This window comes from Lissotriton vulgaris, chromosome 1_1 (genome assembly GCF_964263255.1).
Source record: "Lissotriton vulgaris chromosome 1_1, aLisVul1.2, whole genome shotgun sequence".
Lineage (NCBI taxonomy): Eukaryota > Metazoa > Chordata > Amphibia > Caudata > Salamandridae > Lissotriton > Lissotriton vulgaris.
The window spans coordinates 2122154384-2122174672 of NC_141685.1; the positions used below are offsets into that span (position 1 = coordinate 2122154384).

Genomic DNA, 20289 nt, shown 5'->3' on the forward strand with positions numbered 1-20289 from the left:
TTCTAACACCTCCCTTTCCCATGTTGCCCAACCAGGCCAGTAGTTTGCTGGCCCTGTCACCCGATTCGTAAAATCGGTGCTGTGTGGCCAGGAGCTTGGCTTGCACTTCGTGCTCCACTAGCGCCTGATATTTCCTCCGCGTCACGGCGATCTGGTCGAGCAATTGTGTGTCTGAGTTGGGCTTCATACGCCTTTCTAGATCTAGGAGCTTGCGATCTAGGGGCTTTACTTGATGGGTCTCCTCTTTTGGCTAGTGGGTTATTATATTTTGAGCTCTATCTCGCAGTACCACTTTGAATGCCTCCCACAAAGTAGCCGCCGAGGGTACAGAACCCACGTTCTAGTGGTAATATAGTTCCGTTGCCTTTCGGATCTCTATAGCTATTGAGGGATCGCGTAGGTCCCAAGCGGCCAGCCTCCATTCTTGCCTATGTTTTAGGGCACCACCCCCACCATCAGTCACAAGGGCGAGTGATCAGATATGCCCCAGGCCAAGTATTCTACTCTCTCTACAAGGCTTATCTCCTCTCCTGGTGTGAAGAGGTGATCCAGTCCGGAAAAGTATGAGTAGCAGGGTGTCGTCGTGTGTCTGCGCCAAAGGTCAATTAGTCCTAGGGAACCCACAAACTCAGCTAACTGGGTGGGTATATGCATGCTCCAGCACTTACTCGAGTGATCCATGTACGGGTCCAGTACATCTTAAAATCGCCCGACTATATGTGTGAACGACCCGAACCCCAGGAATATATCAGCTATCTTGTTGAGTGTTTAGCTTTGTAGTCGCTGTGGGACATATGCGGTAATCAGGGTAAATTCCCTCCAACCCCACGTTTCCTGCACCGCGGCATATGTGCCGTATTTGTCCGTCAATGTTTTAGTGATGTGAAAGGGGGTGGTTTTCCTAATCAGGAAGGTGACTCCCCTGGACGCTGAGGAAAAACCCTCATGTGCCAGTAGGGTGTAGGGCCCCCTCCCCATAAAGGCACATTGTGTCCCAAGGAGGTGTGTCTCTTGGAGGAGAACAATTTCAGGCCTAAGCCTTTTAAATTATTTAGTCATCAGCTGTCTCTTCACTTTATTCCCCATTCCATTAACATTCCATGTCAGCACAGAGTAACTATTTTCACCCTTTTACGGATGTGTATAATATCTCGACTGCCGCTCAAGCATGTCTTACCACATTTACGTGTATTGCTAAACTCTAGTAGAATTTTAGGGTCTCGTTGCCTGGCTGAAGTCATTAAAAAAAACATTTGGAACAGTTCTATGTATCCCACATTCTCTAACTTCATCCCCCTCCCCACTCTCTCCCACTCCCCACGCCTACTACCCCAAAGGTCATCATGACAAAACTGGCGTAGGTACCCCCTTCCCCATGTTCAATTTAGTGGAAACAAGAAAAAAGGATATTGAGTCCTGACCAGTCTCTGTGTCGGTTATAACAAGATTTCACCATTGTCCGATCCCCCAGGGCTTTATGGGTTGGAACGGCTCCCAGGCAGCCCCGGATTTCATTCTTCCCCGCCATCTGGAAGAAGATGTTGCTGCAGAGTTTCTATGTCAGTGGTCTGTGCGGTCTCGCTTTCCAGAGAAGCTATGTCACGGAGGAGTGCGTGGTTGCTGTCTTCATCTGCCAGGTTACCTCCATCCGACTGGCCAGGGGCACTGCACTCCCGCTCCCCATATTGCTACCTTCGAGACTTCAGGTGTGTGGGTTCCTCATCCAAGTTCGAGACTTGGGCTCAGTCCTTATCTTGGGTTAATGTACAATGGGTCCCGGTTGCCAGGCGTCTCCTTTGGTCCCTTTGCTGGTTGGAGCCCACTCTTCTGCATGCTGTGGGTAGGGCTCTACCCACCTCCTGGCTCCATCTTGGTGGAGGACACTCATCTATCAATGTCCACGCTTCTTCAGGTGTATGAAAAAAGTAGGACTTGCCCAGGATGAGAATCTTCAGCTTCGCAGGGAATAGCAGCATATATTGGATGTGGAGGTTTTTCAGTTCCGCCTTGACCAAGTCAAACGTGCGTCAACGTTTTTGAACTTCCCGGGAGTAATCTGGGAATGCCATTACCCTGGTGTCAAAACGCTTGATTTCGCCCAGCTTCCTTTACTCCTGGAGAATTAGGTCACTGTCCTAGAAGTTGAGGAATCGTGCACTCAGGGGTCACGGGTGGCACCCCAGGCGGCAGACGCAGACTGGGCATCCTGTGGGCTCTTTCAATAATGAAGCAAGTCCAAAACTGGGCCGCCGGCAGAGAGTTCTTGAGCCAAGTAGTCCGGAAAGATCCAAGGTCCAGTCCCTCCGTGCCCTCCGGGAAACCAATGAAGCAGAGATTATTTCAGCGAGCCCTGTTTTCAGCATCGTCAACTTTCCAGGAGACTTCTTTTAGTGTTGCCGCTAGTCCCGAGACTTCCTTATGCAGGGTACTTGATGTGTACTCCACCTCTGAAATGCGACTCTCTGCTTTTTTCACCCTCTCAGCAACATTACGGATGTCCTGGCTTAAGAGGGTCATATCAGAGCATAGTTCCGCCATTCTTCCCCCCAGCGCATCTCATGATGAATGAATGGCCGAGAGGAGGATTGTGTTATCTGGTTCCCCACCTGTTTCAGTAGGTGGAGGCATTACTTTGGAATACTTGTCTATCTTGCCTTGCTTGGATGTCTTGGGATCCTTGTCTCTGGCCATCTTCCGACTAGGCCTGCGAGGCAATTGTGGAGTCCTCGGTCCTCAGGTTTTCAGTTTTGGGGGGATCACCTGGCTGCCTTGTACTGCAGTGTGTAGCCGTTGTGTCCCACGGGGGCTCCAACAAAGAGAACGGCTTCTACAGGATTCTGTCTCCTACTTGCCTCTGCATGTGTGGCCGTCTCACCACCACCGGTCTCCTGGTGTGCCACCTGCATTCCTCCCGGTCTCTTCTGTGAGATCTTATCAAGTCGCCTCCCCTTCATCCTGTGGGGCCACTTTTCCGCGATGGGCCAAGTCAGGAGGCACTTGGGCGGCCACCAGGCTCCAATCACTAGGGTCGGGGGAGGTGGGGGTCATGGCATTTTGTTGTCTCCCCACGGGGGAGTTAAGCCCAGGATCTAGCTGCCAATACTCCTGGTCCCCTCGTATTTGAATACAACCATGAGGCCCCTAATTAGTCTCCGCCTCTCTTGTAGCGTCCAGTTTATTGTCCCTGATGACACCTGGGCCGCTGGTAAGTTGCACCCAGTAGGCTCGGAGCGTCCAGAGCCGTGTCCACCACTCACCCGGGACTTTAATTTTCTCCTCAACCGTCTGAGGCACCCGGCCCGCTCATTCTCTCAGAGTGCAGCCCCGGTGCAGGGCTTCCCTTCTCCCCGTCACCATCACTGCCACGGGGGAGCCCCGGCCAACCGTCCTTCGCCGGCATGTCCGGCCTCACCTCCAGCAGCTAGCAGCCCTGGGTCAGCCCCGAGGCCCCTACGATGGCAAACGGCCACAGGATCAGGCACTGCCACCAGCCCGAGCCCGCGTGACTCAGGCTCATTGCTCCCTCCAGGCAATCGTCTGTACCAGGAAGTATCGTTTTCCCGGGTTTCAGTGTCAGTCAAGCCGTCTGGGGCCGAGGCTCCGCCATCTTGGGCTGGCTTGCCTCACTGCATCTGCTCCTATTTCTGCGTGTGGATTTGGGATTATGTGTGCCACCGCATCTCCTCTCTTCTATAAGGTTTGTAGTTTAAGGTATGTGTATTGACCTGCTCGGATGGCATCTGGGAGGGCAGGATTAGTGATAGGATTTAGTGTGGGCTGCCGGAGCTCCCGCAACAGCGACTACTCTGCCATGTTGCAGACCACGTCCCCTGTAGTATCTAACTTATAATGGAATAAACAGACACACAGGAACCAGTGCGGCAAAGAAAAAAGCTGGACTAGGTGAGCTAGCATGTGGATCTGATGTTGTTACTTCATGCAAGAGAAATTCAATATAGTTCTTTTCAGTTCATATGATCAAGGCTTCCAGTTTTCTGTGGAAATGAATCATCCACAGTCTGATTGTATTTAATGCTGACGAGCCTAATTACTGCCTAGCAACTGTGCGCAAGAAGCTGAAAACTCTACTTTTCAATTATCCAACCTCCCATAGGCAGGGCTAGGCACATACACATGCTCAGCACCAGGATACCCTCATGGGTGACCGTGAGATTTACAAATACACATAACATAACTTAACAACATAACACCTGGTATGAAACAAATTGTGTGCTTCATGTTACTGGAAGAATAGCTGTCTCATGGGGGCTGTTTGTGTGGTCAATAGCTGCCAAAGGAACACATCTTGGTATTACAGGACACTCCAGTCTACAAACGGATGCCCAGTATAACAAAGACAATGGCATAGGTTTATTCTCACTATCCTAAGGATGGAAATGAACTACTGTCTCTTTCAATGTATACTGAACAAATGCAGAAATAAATCTGGGAGAGGCCCAGGGTCCGTACGTTTACTGCCATGTAGGAAAACGTTGTAGTTAGTTGATTATTCGCTGCTAATTCAGCATGGGCAGTCTTTACCGTTTGAAGAGGCAAAATTAGAAAAATACCTGCAATTTACTTATAACCTAAATATTTGTAAACACAGACGGAAATGTCTGGCAACGGAATTCCATTCCATAAAACAGGGCGCCTCTGCTCTGTGATCTATGTGAGGTGCTTGAGTTTAATGTACATAGCAGTTCCAGATTTCTGGGTGTGTAGAAGTGTTTTGAAAAGATGTGACAGAGAATAGGCTACATAAGTGCCAAAATACATGAGATGAACGGTGTGTTTGAGATCTTGTTGGATAAGTTCTTATCCCTGGGACCTGATACTGTCAATATTGCAATGAGATGTGCGTAGCCTTCGTTAATTCTATATAGCTCATCTCTCTGCAAACATCAACCTTGTCCTGCTTTAATATTCTTACAACTAATATACATATCTTCCACGTATGGATTTAATAGAGGTATCATTTATAACATACTTTAGGTACACAGGAAGTTACAACTATGGGAGCTATAGCAACCAGCATCATCATTCGATGCCAAGCCAATATTCGTCCCTACCGCACGACAGCAGCATCGCTGGACCACTTCACTATTCATCATATCACAGAAGCTCATCACAGGTGAGTCTAAGTGGCTAAAGTCCATCTTAACTTCAGAGAATTTGCAAAGCGAACTGTTGTATTGTATTGGCTAACAAGTATGGTGTAATTAAATTGTGCACTCTTAGTTTAACCTAATTCCACTACTGACAGTTTACAATCTAAATACATGTGGTTGCAGGTTGCAATAGTTCTGTATACAGCTTTAATATTCAGGATTTGTAGGCTAATCCCCAGTGAATGGAGTTATCCAAGTTTTGGCAAAACGAAGAACTGAAGAAAGACTGACTTGCTGGTTTGGTCATACTCTGGATATGTTCGAACATTAGAACTCATGTCCAGAGTGAACTCAATCGATTTCTCTGAAGCTGGATTGCAGTAGTCCTTGGTGAAATGAATGAGCACAAACTCGAATTTTGGGGTGATCCGGTAATTCACTTAGCTTGCAATTTTTTGTCATGTATTGTGCTTCGACCCCTAATTCAACCTTCCCACGGCACCTTTTTGTATTTGACTTATTAGAGGTCCGATCTGGGGTTCAAATTAATTTAAAGCAAACTTAAATCTAAAATTCGAATTGGTTTGAGCTATTAAATCTTCGGTAGATGGATCAGGTTGAAGTGTTGGAATGTCACCAGAGATTCAACGGATCTTCTGAATTAAAAAAAAAACATTTAAAAAAAATCAACTTGGGTTTAATTGAGAACAGCACATGGTGGAGTATTGTCCGCAAATGGGCTGCAAGTTATGGGCTACTAAATTTAAAAAATGTAAAAAAAAAAATTCAGCTTGGGTTTAATTGAGAGCAGCACATGGTGAAGCATTGTCCGCAAATGGGCTGCAGGTTATGGGCGATCTGTTCCTTTAATAGTTTACTGATGAAGTAGGGGTGGGAAATGGGTAGGGAGCACTGTTCTCCTACAGCTGGCAGCACCTTACTATTGAAAACAGGATCCTCTGTACAGAGAGCAGGGTGTTGGAGGAAGGCTCTATGGCTGCATGAAGAGGGAAGAATAGAAGAGAGGGGGTGACAGTTTTTAGGTCGAGCTTAGCGGCAGCACGCAAGCGCTGTTCGCTCTGCGAGTCAATATGTATTTGGGTATGTTGTTGAAGCATCTCCCACTCTCTGCCCATATTTGTCATTGGCTTTGCGTCGTTGTCCTTCTTAAATGGTGGCTTATGATTCGTAAATGGGCTTGTTAGTCCCGCCTTGGGTCCGCCTTGTCTCCATTTGTTACTGCCCATAACGACTCAACCTGTTACTTGGCTGGTTACACGGCCTACTTTATCTAGGGGGTAAGCACTATTTTTGTTATTCGCACTGATGGCGACAATGGTGGCTGGTTTTTGGGGAATTTGCATATCGCGGCGCCCGCTTTAGGGACACCGCGATCATTTTCAATTTGAATTTTATTAATTTTTCATGTTGAGCGTGGCGTCCACTTCTGGGACACTGCGCTCTGTTAAATTTTTTTCTATTTTACTTTCCTAGTGAGCACGTTGCCTGCTTCAGGGACACCGTTCTCTGTTTGTTTATTTTTATTTTGTACTTTAAAACTGAGGACGGTGCCGCTTCAAGGACACTGCGCTCTGTTTCATTTTTTTTTTTTTTACTGTAACACTCAGCGTGGCGCCCGCTTCAAGGACACTGCGCTCAGTGTTAAAGTAAAAAAAAAAATAGAAACCAAGCGCAGTGTCCTTGAAGTGGCGCTGCGCTCAGTTTTAAAGTTAAACCAACATTTCCAATGCAATAGAGCTCACATTTACGCAAGTTTAAGCTATTGGCATTGTCATTTACAATGCCAATAGCTTATACTTGCGTAAATGGTAGACCTATTGTATTGCTAATGCTTGTTTATGCTTGTGTGTTTGGGGAGAAGAGGCCGAGAGATGAGGTTAGGTCACAAAATAAACAAAGTATTTTCTTATCAGTGATAAGAGGGCTGGGAACAAGGCATGGAAGGTTAGCAGAAAAGTACAGGTTTCTTGTCTATTCTTTGTCACTCCTACATGTCGTCCTAGCCTCATGCCCATTTCAGACCAGTGAGTCAGTTTAGGAGGCACAGAAGACACAGGGAACCTAGCACACAAAGTTGTGGATTCAACCACTAGCTCTTTTCCTGCTCATTGTTCGTGGATGTCCAACAGAAGCCTCTCAGAAGATCTTGGGTTGCTTAACGTTAACGTCACTCGTTACTCCAGAAAATATGCTTTCCGCAATAGCGGCTTCACACCCTTGAAGGCAGCAAGCTGGTGTAGTCAAACACTTACAACAAGAGGCCCCTGTAACGGCTCTACATTTATTTTAATGAGAGCCTTTGGTTGGGTGGGATTTCCACCTACCTGTGGTGCATATCAAATGTAAACAATAACTCAGATTTGCTAACTGTGATTTCATCTGTTTCACCTTTTGCCAGACTAACTAAGTTGGTCTTTGCAACCCTATAACCCGCCACTCTGTCCCTCATCTCCTTCCTCTTACTTTGTGCCTCATATCTTCTACTGCACTATTATGACGATTTACTATTAAGTCTCTCCTTATTGTTAGCCTCCGAAAACATTTCATTTTGTAGTGCTATGTTTTAATGTAAAGTGCCTAAATGCCTCCAGGTGCTAGTGCACCATATAAAAATGGTAATTGAATAAATTAAGCTGCCAACTAACTAAATAAATAAATAATTTAACTAATAAGTAACTAAACAAATGCGTTTCTTTTGACTTGAGTAGCCAGTGTATCAATGTGGCTTTGGAGCATACATGATTTTCTCCATACACAACGCTCTCCTTCATACTGCTGTTGCCAATATGGCGGCTACACCTGTCCAGCAGTTCTGTTTTGAACTTATTGACTCATTTTCAGGATAACATCACAAAACTGTTAAGCTATTGTCCTTCCAGCATATTCTTGCCTTATCAGAACTAATACTTCTCTTAGGGCAGGCATAGTGCCTGGTGGATGGAAAAAAGCCCTGGCCATTTCCCTTTTATTTGAGATCAGCTGCAGCCGCTGCAGGTAAGAGCTGTGGGGCTGGATTGGTGGGGCGGGGGGGGAGTGATTTCGAGAGACCACGAGGGGAAATTAATTATTTTTTTAATTTTCCCTCGTGGACGCCTCTCAAAATACCCCCACCCACTCCACCTGGCCCCACTTCTCTTACCTGCAACGACCGCGGCTGCAAGTAATCCATCTGTTCTATTGAACTGCCACCCTATTTCATTGCTGCCTTGGGATGTTGAGATTGTTGAGAGGTGAGTTAACCAGAAACCCTCCAAACATATTGAAAAACACTATTACTGGACATCTTTCAGGCTGGGTTTCACCTCACCGTAGTACAGAGTCTTTATTAGTGGCTACTATCATCAACATTAGAATGATTCTTGATGTGGGAGGCTACCCTCATCCTTTAAGATCTCTCCATAGCCTTTGATATGATCTCCAATGACACCCTACTTAATAGGCGGGACATCGTAGGTGTCAAGGGCACAGTGTACAACTGGTACTCTTCTTTTTTACATGGGTTTTCTCAAGCAGTGACTCTGGCTCACTATCATCATGAATATGGCATCACTCAGGGTTCTTGCCTGAGGCCCTCGAATTGTAATGTAGTGCAAGAGAATGTTTTTGTATGTCCAATAATGATTGATGTATTATTATTGACTAAGCACCATAAGGTAGTTCTGTACCGCTAGTGGTTTCTTCTTTTTGTCTGATTGTGATGAACAGAGGCGGATGGAGGAAGAAGGGGACATCTATACATGCACCACATATTTCATAGTTTTGGTGTAATCCACTCCACACCACGAAAGCTAGTGAAGCTGAACATGTTTTCACCCGGAGGTTTGAATGAGGTGATTGTTTCTGTTTTTTAGCCAGATTTATTTCTGGATTTTGTGGCTATGTGAGTGCAGTGCATCTAATGCTTTACCCCTGGCACCAGCAGCTCCTGGTATGCTTTGTTGTCAAGTCATTGCACATGTAAACTTCCAGAACCAAGTACACTCCATGTGATATTGGCTGATCCATAAGTTTTGTTTTACATTCACATAGGGTTGTTTGGAATGGCCTGTTTGGCAATCAGGCCATGCCTGATGGGCTGGTGTTTGGGCCAGTTTTTGGCGGTTTGTGGGCCATTTTAGGTTTCGTATAAACGTCGCTTGCACTTTACTTGTGAAATCTATTGTATTTAATATAAATCTTAAAAGGGACTTACATCCTGCCCTTACTTTTCATTGGTTCATGTGCGTGCCACGTACTTTTCCTATGTTTCTCTTTGCTGTAGCATACTATTTCCTGTTGTTCATTTATGTGTTTCTCTTATCAGTGTCCCACGGCCCAGGTACTGTTTTCATTTGCTTTTGAGGAACTTTTTGTTATGTTTTGCCTGCACAGGGCTTTCAAAGTGCTTGTTGACTAATCTACCCGTAACTTTTAAAAATGTTTTGGCTACACACCTCTTGCGCTATGCTTGTTTCCCTTTTTTTGCGGTTTTATAACAATGTCACATCAAACGTCTGTTGCACTCATTCTGTTTTCCTTTCTTTCCATTACTGCCTCACCCTCCCTGGAAGCCTTCCCTTCCACTCCTGATGCACCTGTGTGAGCCAAGAAAGAGTGCTCATTGCCTGCAGGAAGGTCTCCTTGGGAGTCAGTGAGCTGATTGATACTCCGTTGCCGGCAGTGTTCTGCTTGGTAAAGGTTGCTCAGTCTCCTGCTACTTTACTGATGAGGGAGAAGAGCCGCTGGAAGTAAGGGATTAATAGTGGCGAGGGATGCAGGAGTTGGGTATTTTATCAGATATGACTTATAGAACTGGCAAGACGTTAAGTAGTGTTTACTAATCTCCCCGTAACGTAAAAAAAATATTTGGGGGCTGCACATTGCTGGTGCTGTACTTGTTTCCCTATATTGGCGATTTTGTAGCAACTTCCCATCAAACGTCTGTCGTGCTCTTTCTGCTTCCCTTTCACCTTATTCATGATCCTCTCCCATTTATTAGAACCAACTGTGTTTATAATGTGGTTGAAGCACCATGGGTTTTTCTAAATCCAATGAGAGTGTTTTTTAATTTTTGAAGCTTTATTCATATTTCAAAAGAAGCATACATTTAACAACATCTCCGTACAGTAAGTTGATAATATCCGGTTGAAGACGACAATTTGAACACCTATGGCTAGCGACATAACGTACAGTGGCACATATTGCTTTCTTGAATGTAGTTTGGGTAAATGGTATCTGGGGTCAACTAGCTTGTGTGCACAAATAGTGCATATCTTAAGATATACTTTAAGCGTTTCTTGTCTTCACGTAGTATCTTGATGTGGTTTTAATTACAGTGATGTGCGGGGGGAACGTCCGTGTGATTCGGTGCTGTCAAGGTGGCGAAGGCATGTCGTTAATGGGTCCCAGATGTTGTGTGGACGAATTGGTAAGGGCGTGAGGTCCCAGTATGTGGTCAGTTGTGTTTGGCAGCATGTGACGTCGGCAAGCCACGCTTTTACCGCTGGTGCTGGTTTACAACCCCAGTGTATCGCCACCCTGCGCTTGGCCAGCATCTCTACTAATCGATAATGTGTATCTGGAAATTCCTTAACGTATCCTAGTAAACAATGAGGCAGGGCAGGCGGTAGGGTGTCTTGTGTAATGGCGCTTATTGTTTAGCATATAGCACGCCAGTAGTCCACCACCTTCGGACACGTCAGGCTAGAAGCGTGAACGTGGCTTCTGGTCCTGAACACCGTAGGCAACTTGCGCCATTGGCTAGGCCTATCCTATAGAGGCTCACTGGGGTGCAATATAGTCTGTGTAGGTATTTAAAATGTATTAATCACAATCTGTAGTTTGGGGAAAGCCGCTTGGTTTGGCTACAGCTGTACTGCCATTGTTCCACTGATATATCCATGCCCGTGTCCAGTTCCCAGGCCAGGTGGGCTCGTGCAGTGTCCAGTGGGGAGACTGCTTGTGTTAATGAATAGAGTTAGGTTATAAGTTTGCAAGGCGATGCAGTTGTATGGACATATTCGAAGCACCGTGCTGTCCAGTGGGGGCTCTGAGAATGCTCTTTTTGTGTTCCTACAGGTCACCCTGATTTGGTAATATAATATAGTGTCTAGTGGTGTGGTTTCGCGTGTGGCTGTATTAGTAAAGGAGGGTAGAAAATGTCCATCTGGGTATAAGTCAGCAAACGTCTTATGTGGAACAGATATGGGTAAATGGGGGAAACATCCTTTACGACGCAACTTTTACCACGCAGTGCCTTTACAACGCAGGTTTTTCAACGCAAGTCATTACAACGACTTGCGCTGGGGGGCGCTCTAGGATAGGTAATAGTTTAATTTACTATCCAACACCTTCCCTACTATCCACGGGGACTGGAGTTGGAATAGTAAATTAAACTATTCACTATCCAGCACCCCTCAACGCAAGTCGTTGTAACGACTTGCGTTGAAAAATCTGCGTTGTAAAGGCATGCGTGGTAATAGCATGCGTTGTAACAACGTACATCCGGTAAATGGTCATAAGAGCATGACATTCATTGTAAGGACCCTGCTTTAACGTAGCTGCTACTCCTTTAATCCCAGCTATACAGGATACGGAAAGTTGCCCATCTTCTGACTTCCGAAGCCCTGCTACAAGTCTTAATAGCTTTGGTGATGTCCCGTTTGGACTTCTCTAACGCCCTATACCATGGCCTCCCCAAATCCCAGCTGGCTAGGCTACAGATCATCCAGAACCAGGCTGCCAGACTGGCATTTAAAATCCCTAGATGGCAGTCGGCCAAACCTCTGTTACATCAACTACACTGGCTACCAGTCAGTGAAAGAATAGCCTTCAAGGTCTGTTGCCTGGTCTTCAAAGCCTTAACTGGTCCCTTCCCTGCTTTCCTGAAGTCCCTGATCACCCCTTACCGTCCTCCCCGCACCTTGAGGTCCACCCACCTTCAGCTTCTAGTTATCCCCCGGTTTAAACTCACTAAATCTGGCGGCCGCAGCTTCTCTCACCTGGCTCCCAAGCTATGGAATTCTCTTCCACTGTCACTCAAGACCTCTTGCTCCCTCCTATCTTTTAGGAAATCTTTAAAAACACTGCTCTTTTCACATCCCCACTAAACTCCTCTTGCTCAACCTCAGTGTCCTATCAGCGCCAGGAAACTCATGGTGACAGTGCGCTCAATAAATTTCCCTTAACATTAACATTAACATTAACATCACAACTGGTGTTTGTCCTAAACAACGGTGACTTGAGAACACACTCACAGCCACCCTGGTTAGGTTGAATCCTGCCAGACTGTCTGGTTTGCTAAAGACATCTTGGGGACATTCAGAAAGCTTCCCTGTGAATGCAAGGCTCATTGTGTGCCTTTTGACTTCCTCCACCTATTCCCAGGCAGGACGCTCAGAAAAAAAGGATGTACTAATTGGCTTTGAAGTGATATGGGCCCAAACCTCTATTACCCCCAGCTGCCTTTTCCTGAGCATGCCAAAGATGACAATTAATGTGACTGGGGGCCACTGCAATGCTTGCTGCTGTGCCCCAGTATCTTCCACTGCACAATGGCATGACCATGACCATTCAAATAGTTGATGGAGCTGAAATCCATTGGACCCCACTTTACATACGTCAGCCCTGAGGCCGCTGTGTTGAGGGCATTGGTAAAGTTCATTAGGGTTGACCCTGCAAGAGTATGCACCTGCGAGAAACTATTGCTTACAGAAAGGGCTTTGTGCCCTCCCATTGCTTACCATTGGTGGCTTCAGTGTTCCTCTTCTTTGCAGCTTCCTTAATTGGCCAGTGCTGGCCAAACCTCACATCCGATCCTTTCTCTGGAGTAGGGACCAAGCACAGATTGATTCAAGTTAACCTCTGCAAGTCCTTTGCTCCCGACGTGATTGAGGCACTATTTCTTCTCCCTACTACTCTCCCTGCCTGCTGCTTCCTCCTTAGCGCTTTTTAAGTTGCAGCGTACCAGACAGCGCAGCGTCAGGTTTGCTAAAGACATCTTGGGGACTTTCGGAAAGTTGACATAGGAATGCATTCCACTCGTTGATTGCAATTGGCTTTGTGGTTTCTAGCTCACATTTTCTGGCTATTTGCTGGCTTTATTGGGTTTCGCCTTCAAAGCGCTTACGCTGTTCTTGTTAGGTTTCACCTGCACAGCACTTGTGCTATGCTTGTAAAATCTATTATAATTTATATAAATCTTGAAAGGGGCTGCAGTAACTTATATTGCACAACTGCTCACCAAGCTACAACTTAAAACAAAAAGCAACTTATCATATTGCATTTACCAATGCTTGTTTATGGTACACTGCGCCAGCTTTTACTGTTAATTTCCCTAATTTTAAACCGAACGTTGCCTGCGGGAACTTCAAATTCGTGCAGTTTTCCATTCCTGGCTAACCACTTATACAGCATATCTTTGCATGTTCAAAACTGCCTCAATTTACAAACATCGGCCTGTTTTTAGCTTTCTAATTCAGTAATGGGGGGCCAATTTTATTTTGCGCCCAGGCCAGTTTTCTGTGCCAGTCTGACTCTGTGTTCACATTGTGGACACGGTTTTAATATGTACATGTAGAAGACTGTTTAATCTATTGTCTTATCCTTGAAACCCGAAGAAAAGCCTGTGTTTTTTAACAAAACTCTTATACACAAGAGAAATGTCAGCAGCAGCAGTCCGATAGCAAAGATGTAAGTGTTTTACACAGTGGGTCATTCGCCATCTTGCAGCCGCTACCTACCAGGATACATTATCATAACGATTCTTCAGTCCTGCCTGTGGCTGTCGATAGATCTATTCTTACAATAATAACAATGCAAAATGTGAAATAACTTTCGTCTTTACATGCATGCCCTGGACTGAAATTAGCCTGAAGTGGCCCAGAGTTGAAAGGGGTCAGTGTTGTTGTGTCGTGTGTCGCTGCAACCACAGCGGGTGTCTTGACCACGCACACAATCGGCTCCTATCAAGAGCTCAGCAACAAGTGTCGCCTTTATACTGGGCAAAGATCACTGGGGCCCAGTGTTTGGGTCGCGCGCGATCCACGAGACCGGATGCAAGTGTGAAAGGTGAATGTGGGCGCGTGGGCCGCATCCGCACAGATGGCCCGCCGCGGACTCTTTGACAAGGCTGAATACAGGCCGCACTGCCCGGGCTCACAGTCAAGCGGCGGCCAGTGTGGCTCTTAAAATATTGCCACTGAATGTTCCCTTCAGAGCAGGCGAAGGACAGCATTGACTCATGTGCAATTAGCTGACCTACCACTACAGCATTTTCCATGCTCCCATAACGGAATGTGCTGTGATAGTGCAGATATTTTTGGTAGTATTATTTTGGCCCAATTATTCTTATGCTCATGACACATTCGTAGACGCAGTGGAATCTAAACTATCTGAACAATAAAAAAACGATAATTGTTCATTTCATATTTTTCCCCTGTGTGGTCTCAAGAGCCAAAAATAGCGCAGTATCAGTGCAGATCAATACACAAAACAAGGGAGGGCATCGCTACATGTATGGCCTGGCCAGCCCTGGAAACTTCAATAAAAGGTGTCTGATCTAGAAGAGGTTTGTTCTGTTTAATATTAAGAGCTTCAAGCGCAGGGGTTGTAGAGACAGTTATACTTTTTGAGAAAGGCGTAAAGATAACACTTTGCTTCTTAGATGTCTTTCGACTTGTCTTGTTTATTAGACTAGCCGCCTTGCCATTTTCACTACAACAACAGCATTATTCCACCTGCTACACTTTTGCAGGACTCACTTCACTCCACTAAGACTCTCATCAAATCCTTCTTTGACAACCTCTACTTTTGTTGCAGTTTTGTAATCAGTCCAGTAGCGGTTAGTGTTAGTGAATTGTGGGAGGGGTAGTGCGTGGGGACAGGTGGGGCCTGTAACAAAACAATCAACAATTTTTAAAAAACGTGCCTGCCGGTCTTCTGGTTGCGGCTCTTCTGCTACTCTAGGCGCAGGTTGAAGCTCCCAGACTTCCCTACAGCCAATCCAGGCGCTGCTCTCATACACAAGAGAGCAGTGTTGGGATTGGGCGGAGCGGGCTTGTTTTGCACTCCATCAGGAGCTGGGAGCCTGAGTCTGCTGATCTCTCCTCCCAGCAAAACAGCTGGGTTGGAGAGATCTCAGTGCGCATGACTGTTTGGAAGTCCTAAGACGGCCGGCCAAACCGTCATGCGCACTGACAGCAGTACCCACCACTACTCCTACCCCTGCTGCAATTCTGTGGCCCCCCAAACCCACCCCCAAGACTTGGCTGCAGGATGGCAATGTGAAAATGGGTGTCCCCTTCCAAGGAATGTTCGCCAATCTTAGGACAAAGCTAAGCATATTTTCCGATTAGCTTGTCTGCGGGCGGGGTGGGGACGACGTGCCACCACTGAATCAGTTGCTAATAGTAGTTTTTTGACTCTGCGACAGTCACCAAAACACTTACCTGCCCAAGATTAACTCGTCTCAGAAAGAGGACTGTTTTTCTAGGCAAAACAGGACACTCTTCAAGTTTCTTGCCCCATGTGTTGGACCATACGCAACTTCTCAATTCCCTACCCACATAGAACATCATCATCTATGTCCTGACCTGGTCACTGCGTTTGTCCACTCAGCACATACTTGCAAACCCCAGCTGCCCTTGCACACTTTCCTACTTCCAATCGATTGTCCTCCTCGTGAATCTGAGTACAGCGACTTCCAGTCAATCATCAAATGATCTACACCACCTTTCAAGCTCAAGAACTTGCTGGTCCAGCTAAACCTATCTTTCTTCACTAACATCATGCCTCCTGTTCCGAATCACAGGCATTAATGATGTGCAAGCAAGGTCTTTTATGTGGCTCTCTCTGGTCCAAGTATCCTCCCTGTATCACAATTGGAAAAATAACCAGGAAACCACCAATCGAACATTCCTTGTGTGCCACCTTTGTTACTGCTGTACAATGTTTATAGCCAAAGCTCTGTCTGCAAATAAACAGCAAATACACTGTAGAGAAATCCACGATACTTGCTAGGATCCGCAAAAGTACATGTGTAAACTTCTTCATTGGGAACCCTGATATAAACATATATGTTTGTAGTGTTAGCTAGGTCACTCAATAGAGTAGATTTACATATATTTTGCGCTGGGTTTGTGTCACAAAAGTGAAGCAAACAGTTAAAAAAAACAAATATGACTATGAAGCGCAAAACATGTTTCACACTGGAAAGTTGCCTCAAAGTAACGCAAGTTGCTGCTTTGCTTTACTTTGGATTAAGGTAGAGTTCCAGGGGTAGTACATAGGCGTTCCTATGCAACCACTTTGCGTTTTGATGCCAAAAACGATCTACTAACTACAGTAGACAAGGTTTTGCACCAGAAAATAGTGCCATTTTCAAGTAGGTGAAAGGCTTTTATTTCTCCTAATTTTTACGACTTTGCATGTGAGCTGCAAGGTACAACACACAACTTAAGTAGAACAAAGTTTCAGGTTTTTATAGGCATAGTATTCTATACCAGAAGTGTATCCTTCCAGTACAAAACCTATGCTAGAAATCATGCAAATACTCTCGCACTACAGTGCAAAGGTGTATCTGTAGCGCTAGGCAGCATACTTGTACACCATCGATAGGGAAGGAGCAGGACAGGGCCATACCTTAGTAGTTTTTTTTTTTTTTTTACATTTCTTTATTGGCGTTTAAGGAACTTACATCCAACAATATAGATACATCTGATATCTGTATGCAATTATTACAATTTCCTTAATCAAATCGCAAGCATTTGTTACACAATAGTACAGTAGACATATATCCGTTCCACTACACAACCTTGTATTTTACAGCTAGGATAACTATAGAAGAACCCAACTACCCAGAACCCACCCCCACCCAACCTCAAGTTGTCAGCAAATTGTCAGCGTCACTCTCCCTAATCCATTGCCCAAAGTTCGTAAGGTCTTGACACTTACTATATGGCTACCGCAGTGGCCATATCATAGTAGATCTGGCTTTTTCCTGCTCTCTTTCTCTCATGCAGCACAACATCTTTGGGTGCTAAGCAATATTCTGTGACTTTTCTAAATCTTGACCCTCGTGTTTTTTTATTGCAGTCATATTATGCAAAAAGAAAAAACATACTGCTGCCTAAATGTAAGATCATATGCTTGCAATAACAATTAAAAAAAAAAATAGCCAGTCATGTCATTTTATTAGAACAGCGCATGCATTTCCTAACGGGCAGATGTACTTTGAATATTTGTAGAAACTCTTTATAGCTTTTAATGCACACCACAAGGAAATATGATTTATACAGGCACAGAGAAAAATACTTTTGACTACGAATTAATCTAACTTGAAGATATAGTTTAAAACACAAGGATATGTAAAAATAAAGGATAACATAGGTTAAGAAAACCAGGGCAAAGAAATGTTTAGCTCACCCATCCTGGCACTGAAGTACCCTTCTTTTTATGTGCTTGAGTAGTACAGGTGGCCAGCGATATGGCGTCACTCACAACGTAAGAGATCTAATAACTGACGTGTTCTGACCCAATGCCTCTCTCTGTATGCTGCGGTGGGCAGAAGTAAGATGTGAATAACAGTTCAACAGACTAATGGATAATAAGAGCTTATGCAAAGACCCTCAATGTAGGTACATATGTATGTATTTTTTATTTGTGTTTTTATTTATTACCTGAGGCCTGATAGAAATATGAACCCATCTCTAAGCCAGAGCCACAAATGAAATCACCAGCATGAAATGGTATGTTCATGAAAATGTAAACAAGGATAGGGCACACTGAAATATTTTAAAAGTTTGGAAATGAGGTGATCAGAATGTAAATGTGATTTGCTATCTTGGCTTGAATGTGGTAATTTATATTTTTTTCTCTTTTTTCAAGTACCCATTCAATAGCCAGACGGCACGGCTGGACCCTCCCTGCCTGATGAGCAGCACCCCAAGATTTCATTCCACCCCTGTGGCGCCACGGTGGTCTGAAGTGGCCAGCGCTAACACGTGCTATCCAAGTCCAGCAATGCACTCTGCAAGATTTGGGAACTCTAGTGACGTGTACACACCCCTGAATGCACGCAGGAACTCTGATTACGACCACATGCAACACTTTCCTGGCTTTGCCTATATTAATGGAGAGGCGAACACTGGATGGGCAAAATGAGTATTTTTGTGGCTAATTTATCTGCGTGGAAAAGAGATAAAAATACATGAGAGCTTTGTGTAATAGCTCGTGGGACAATTTGAGAACCTCTGTAAAGGGTAGTGGCGCAGCCATTTATAACGGAGAAGTAGTTCGAATTAAGAAACTGGATATAAGGGACCACAAACCAATGTAACTCTATATTCTCTAGTGAGGAAGGATTATACAATTATTATATAGCACTATATAGGCCAAGTTGTGCCTTTTTAATGTTTTCTTATCTCATACTATGTGATGCCAACTCCGGGAATCAGTTGATAACATGTTGGTAAACATGTGCGTATGTTTGAAAAAAAAAGTAGTTGGCTCAATCTATTTATTAATAATGACGTGTGCTATAAGTAAGGCGCTTATAGGACACGTACCACAAGCAAGTCGCTAAAAGGGATGTGTACAATAAGCTGTGTTGTGATGTAGACAATACAGCCATGTGCTATATGCCAGGCACTTCTAGAGGCATGTACCACAAGGATGTATTATATAGCAACAGCATCATCGGCGAGTCTTACTAGAATAGAGTTCAAACTATGAATATATACTACAGTCAGGACACTAGTAAGAACGTATACAATAAGCACGGTGCTGATACGGACATAGACTAATACAGATATACACCACACGCTTGGTGCGCAGATGTGACCCAATTCTTACTGCCAGTGACCAGATGGATGACATTCTGTAAGAACTATCTTTAGTGCTTGTGGCATTGCCTACGTTTTCGGCCTGAATCTTAAGAACAGCACAGAAGAGCTGCTAATAAGGAGACACTGCCTTTATTTACCTCCATGTGGGTCTGTATTAAATGCGAAGTTGATTCAATGCAGAATCCACAACTATTCGGTAATTTACCTTGGATTGACGGACAGAAACTATGACTGTAAATGGAGTCAACTCTGCAGAAAAATAAATTAGCAGGAAACAGTGAATGGCACATTACCCGTCGGAAGGTGTGAAGAGATTTGTCCGGCCCTTTCACATTATTGTATAGTCCACACATTTTTACAAGAACATTCGAAGCTGTGCCTTTGAACATATTTTGTTTTGTGTATGTGTGAAAAAAATATTGTCCTTCTGGGAGAAATTGTGTAGACATTTTTCTGTCTGTTGTGTAGCATTCTGTGAGTTTTTTATTAGACTACATTAACATAGTTTTTTCTTCTGTGTGATAAAATGCACTGAGAAATTACGATGGACCTATTGCCCTATGGGCGATAAATAAATATGTGAAACTATAACCTCAGAAGTTATAGCAGTGGTGTAAATAAAACTTTCATAGCGTACAAAGTGTTTATGGCTAAAAACGAAATGTGATAATATTTGTACAGTTGTTCAAAATACATGAAAGATTTTCACACACAAATAAAAACATGAAATCTTTACTTGTCAGCATTGTAATTTAATTCCATTCACGTTACGTTCCTAACAGAACATTGTAAAGCACACACATTAAGACAGAATTTCCTATAACACAATATCATAATTTTTTTTTTAAACTTTCTTTTTCAATTTTATGTCATACATTGTAGAAACCCCCCCACCAACCCCCCCCCCCCAAGGCATCATAAAAACATTTGTATACATCTCGACGGACTCATTAAGGCACATTACGGACAAGGCTTACAACTCGAAATACAGGAGTTCGTGAGGTACAGAAAACGAACAAGCTAAGATTAGGCATCATCATGAGGGAACATACCAGGCCGTGTTCCGTGCACCAAACTCGCGCCCCCTCAATTATCCTCGCCCTCCCCTCCCTTAGACCTTGATTCGTGTGCTGAGAACAATTCGCCACTGGTCCCCTCGGAGTCGCTGTGGGACGACTGCCCCTCCGTAGGCAAACCTGCCATACACATGGTGCGCCACACCAGCAGGTCCTCCTGCAATTTCTCGTCTCTCCTAGTAGACTGCATGTGTGTCTCCTCTGCAAGGGTCCATTCCCTCACATCTTTGAGCCATGTACCTATCTCCGGGGCCCTTT

The 20289-nt window shown here is 44.7% G+C and overlaps 1 protein-coding gene across 2 annotated transcripts in view; it reads left to right on the top strand.

Moving 5' to 3' along the window:
- RFX4 (regulatory factor X4) overlaps positions 1 to 19656 on the top strand; it is a 267277-nt gene extending 247621 nt beyond the window's left edge. For both annotated transcript variants that reach the window (XM_086939196.1, XM_086939205.1), the window contains exons 17-18: positions 4996 to 5134; positions 17997 to 19656. In XM_086939196.1, the coding sequence (XP_086795322.1) occupies positions 4996 to 5134; positions 17997 to 18272 (415 nt within the window). In that variant the 3' untranslated portion in view covers positions 18273 to 19656. The remainder of the gene's footprint in view (positions 1 to 4995; positions 5135 to 17996) is intronic.
- The last annotated feature ends 633 nt before the right edge of the window (positions 19657 to 20289 follow it).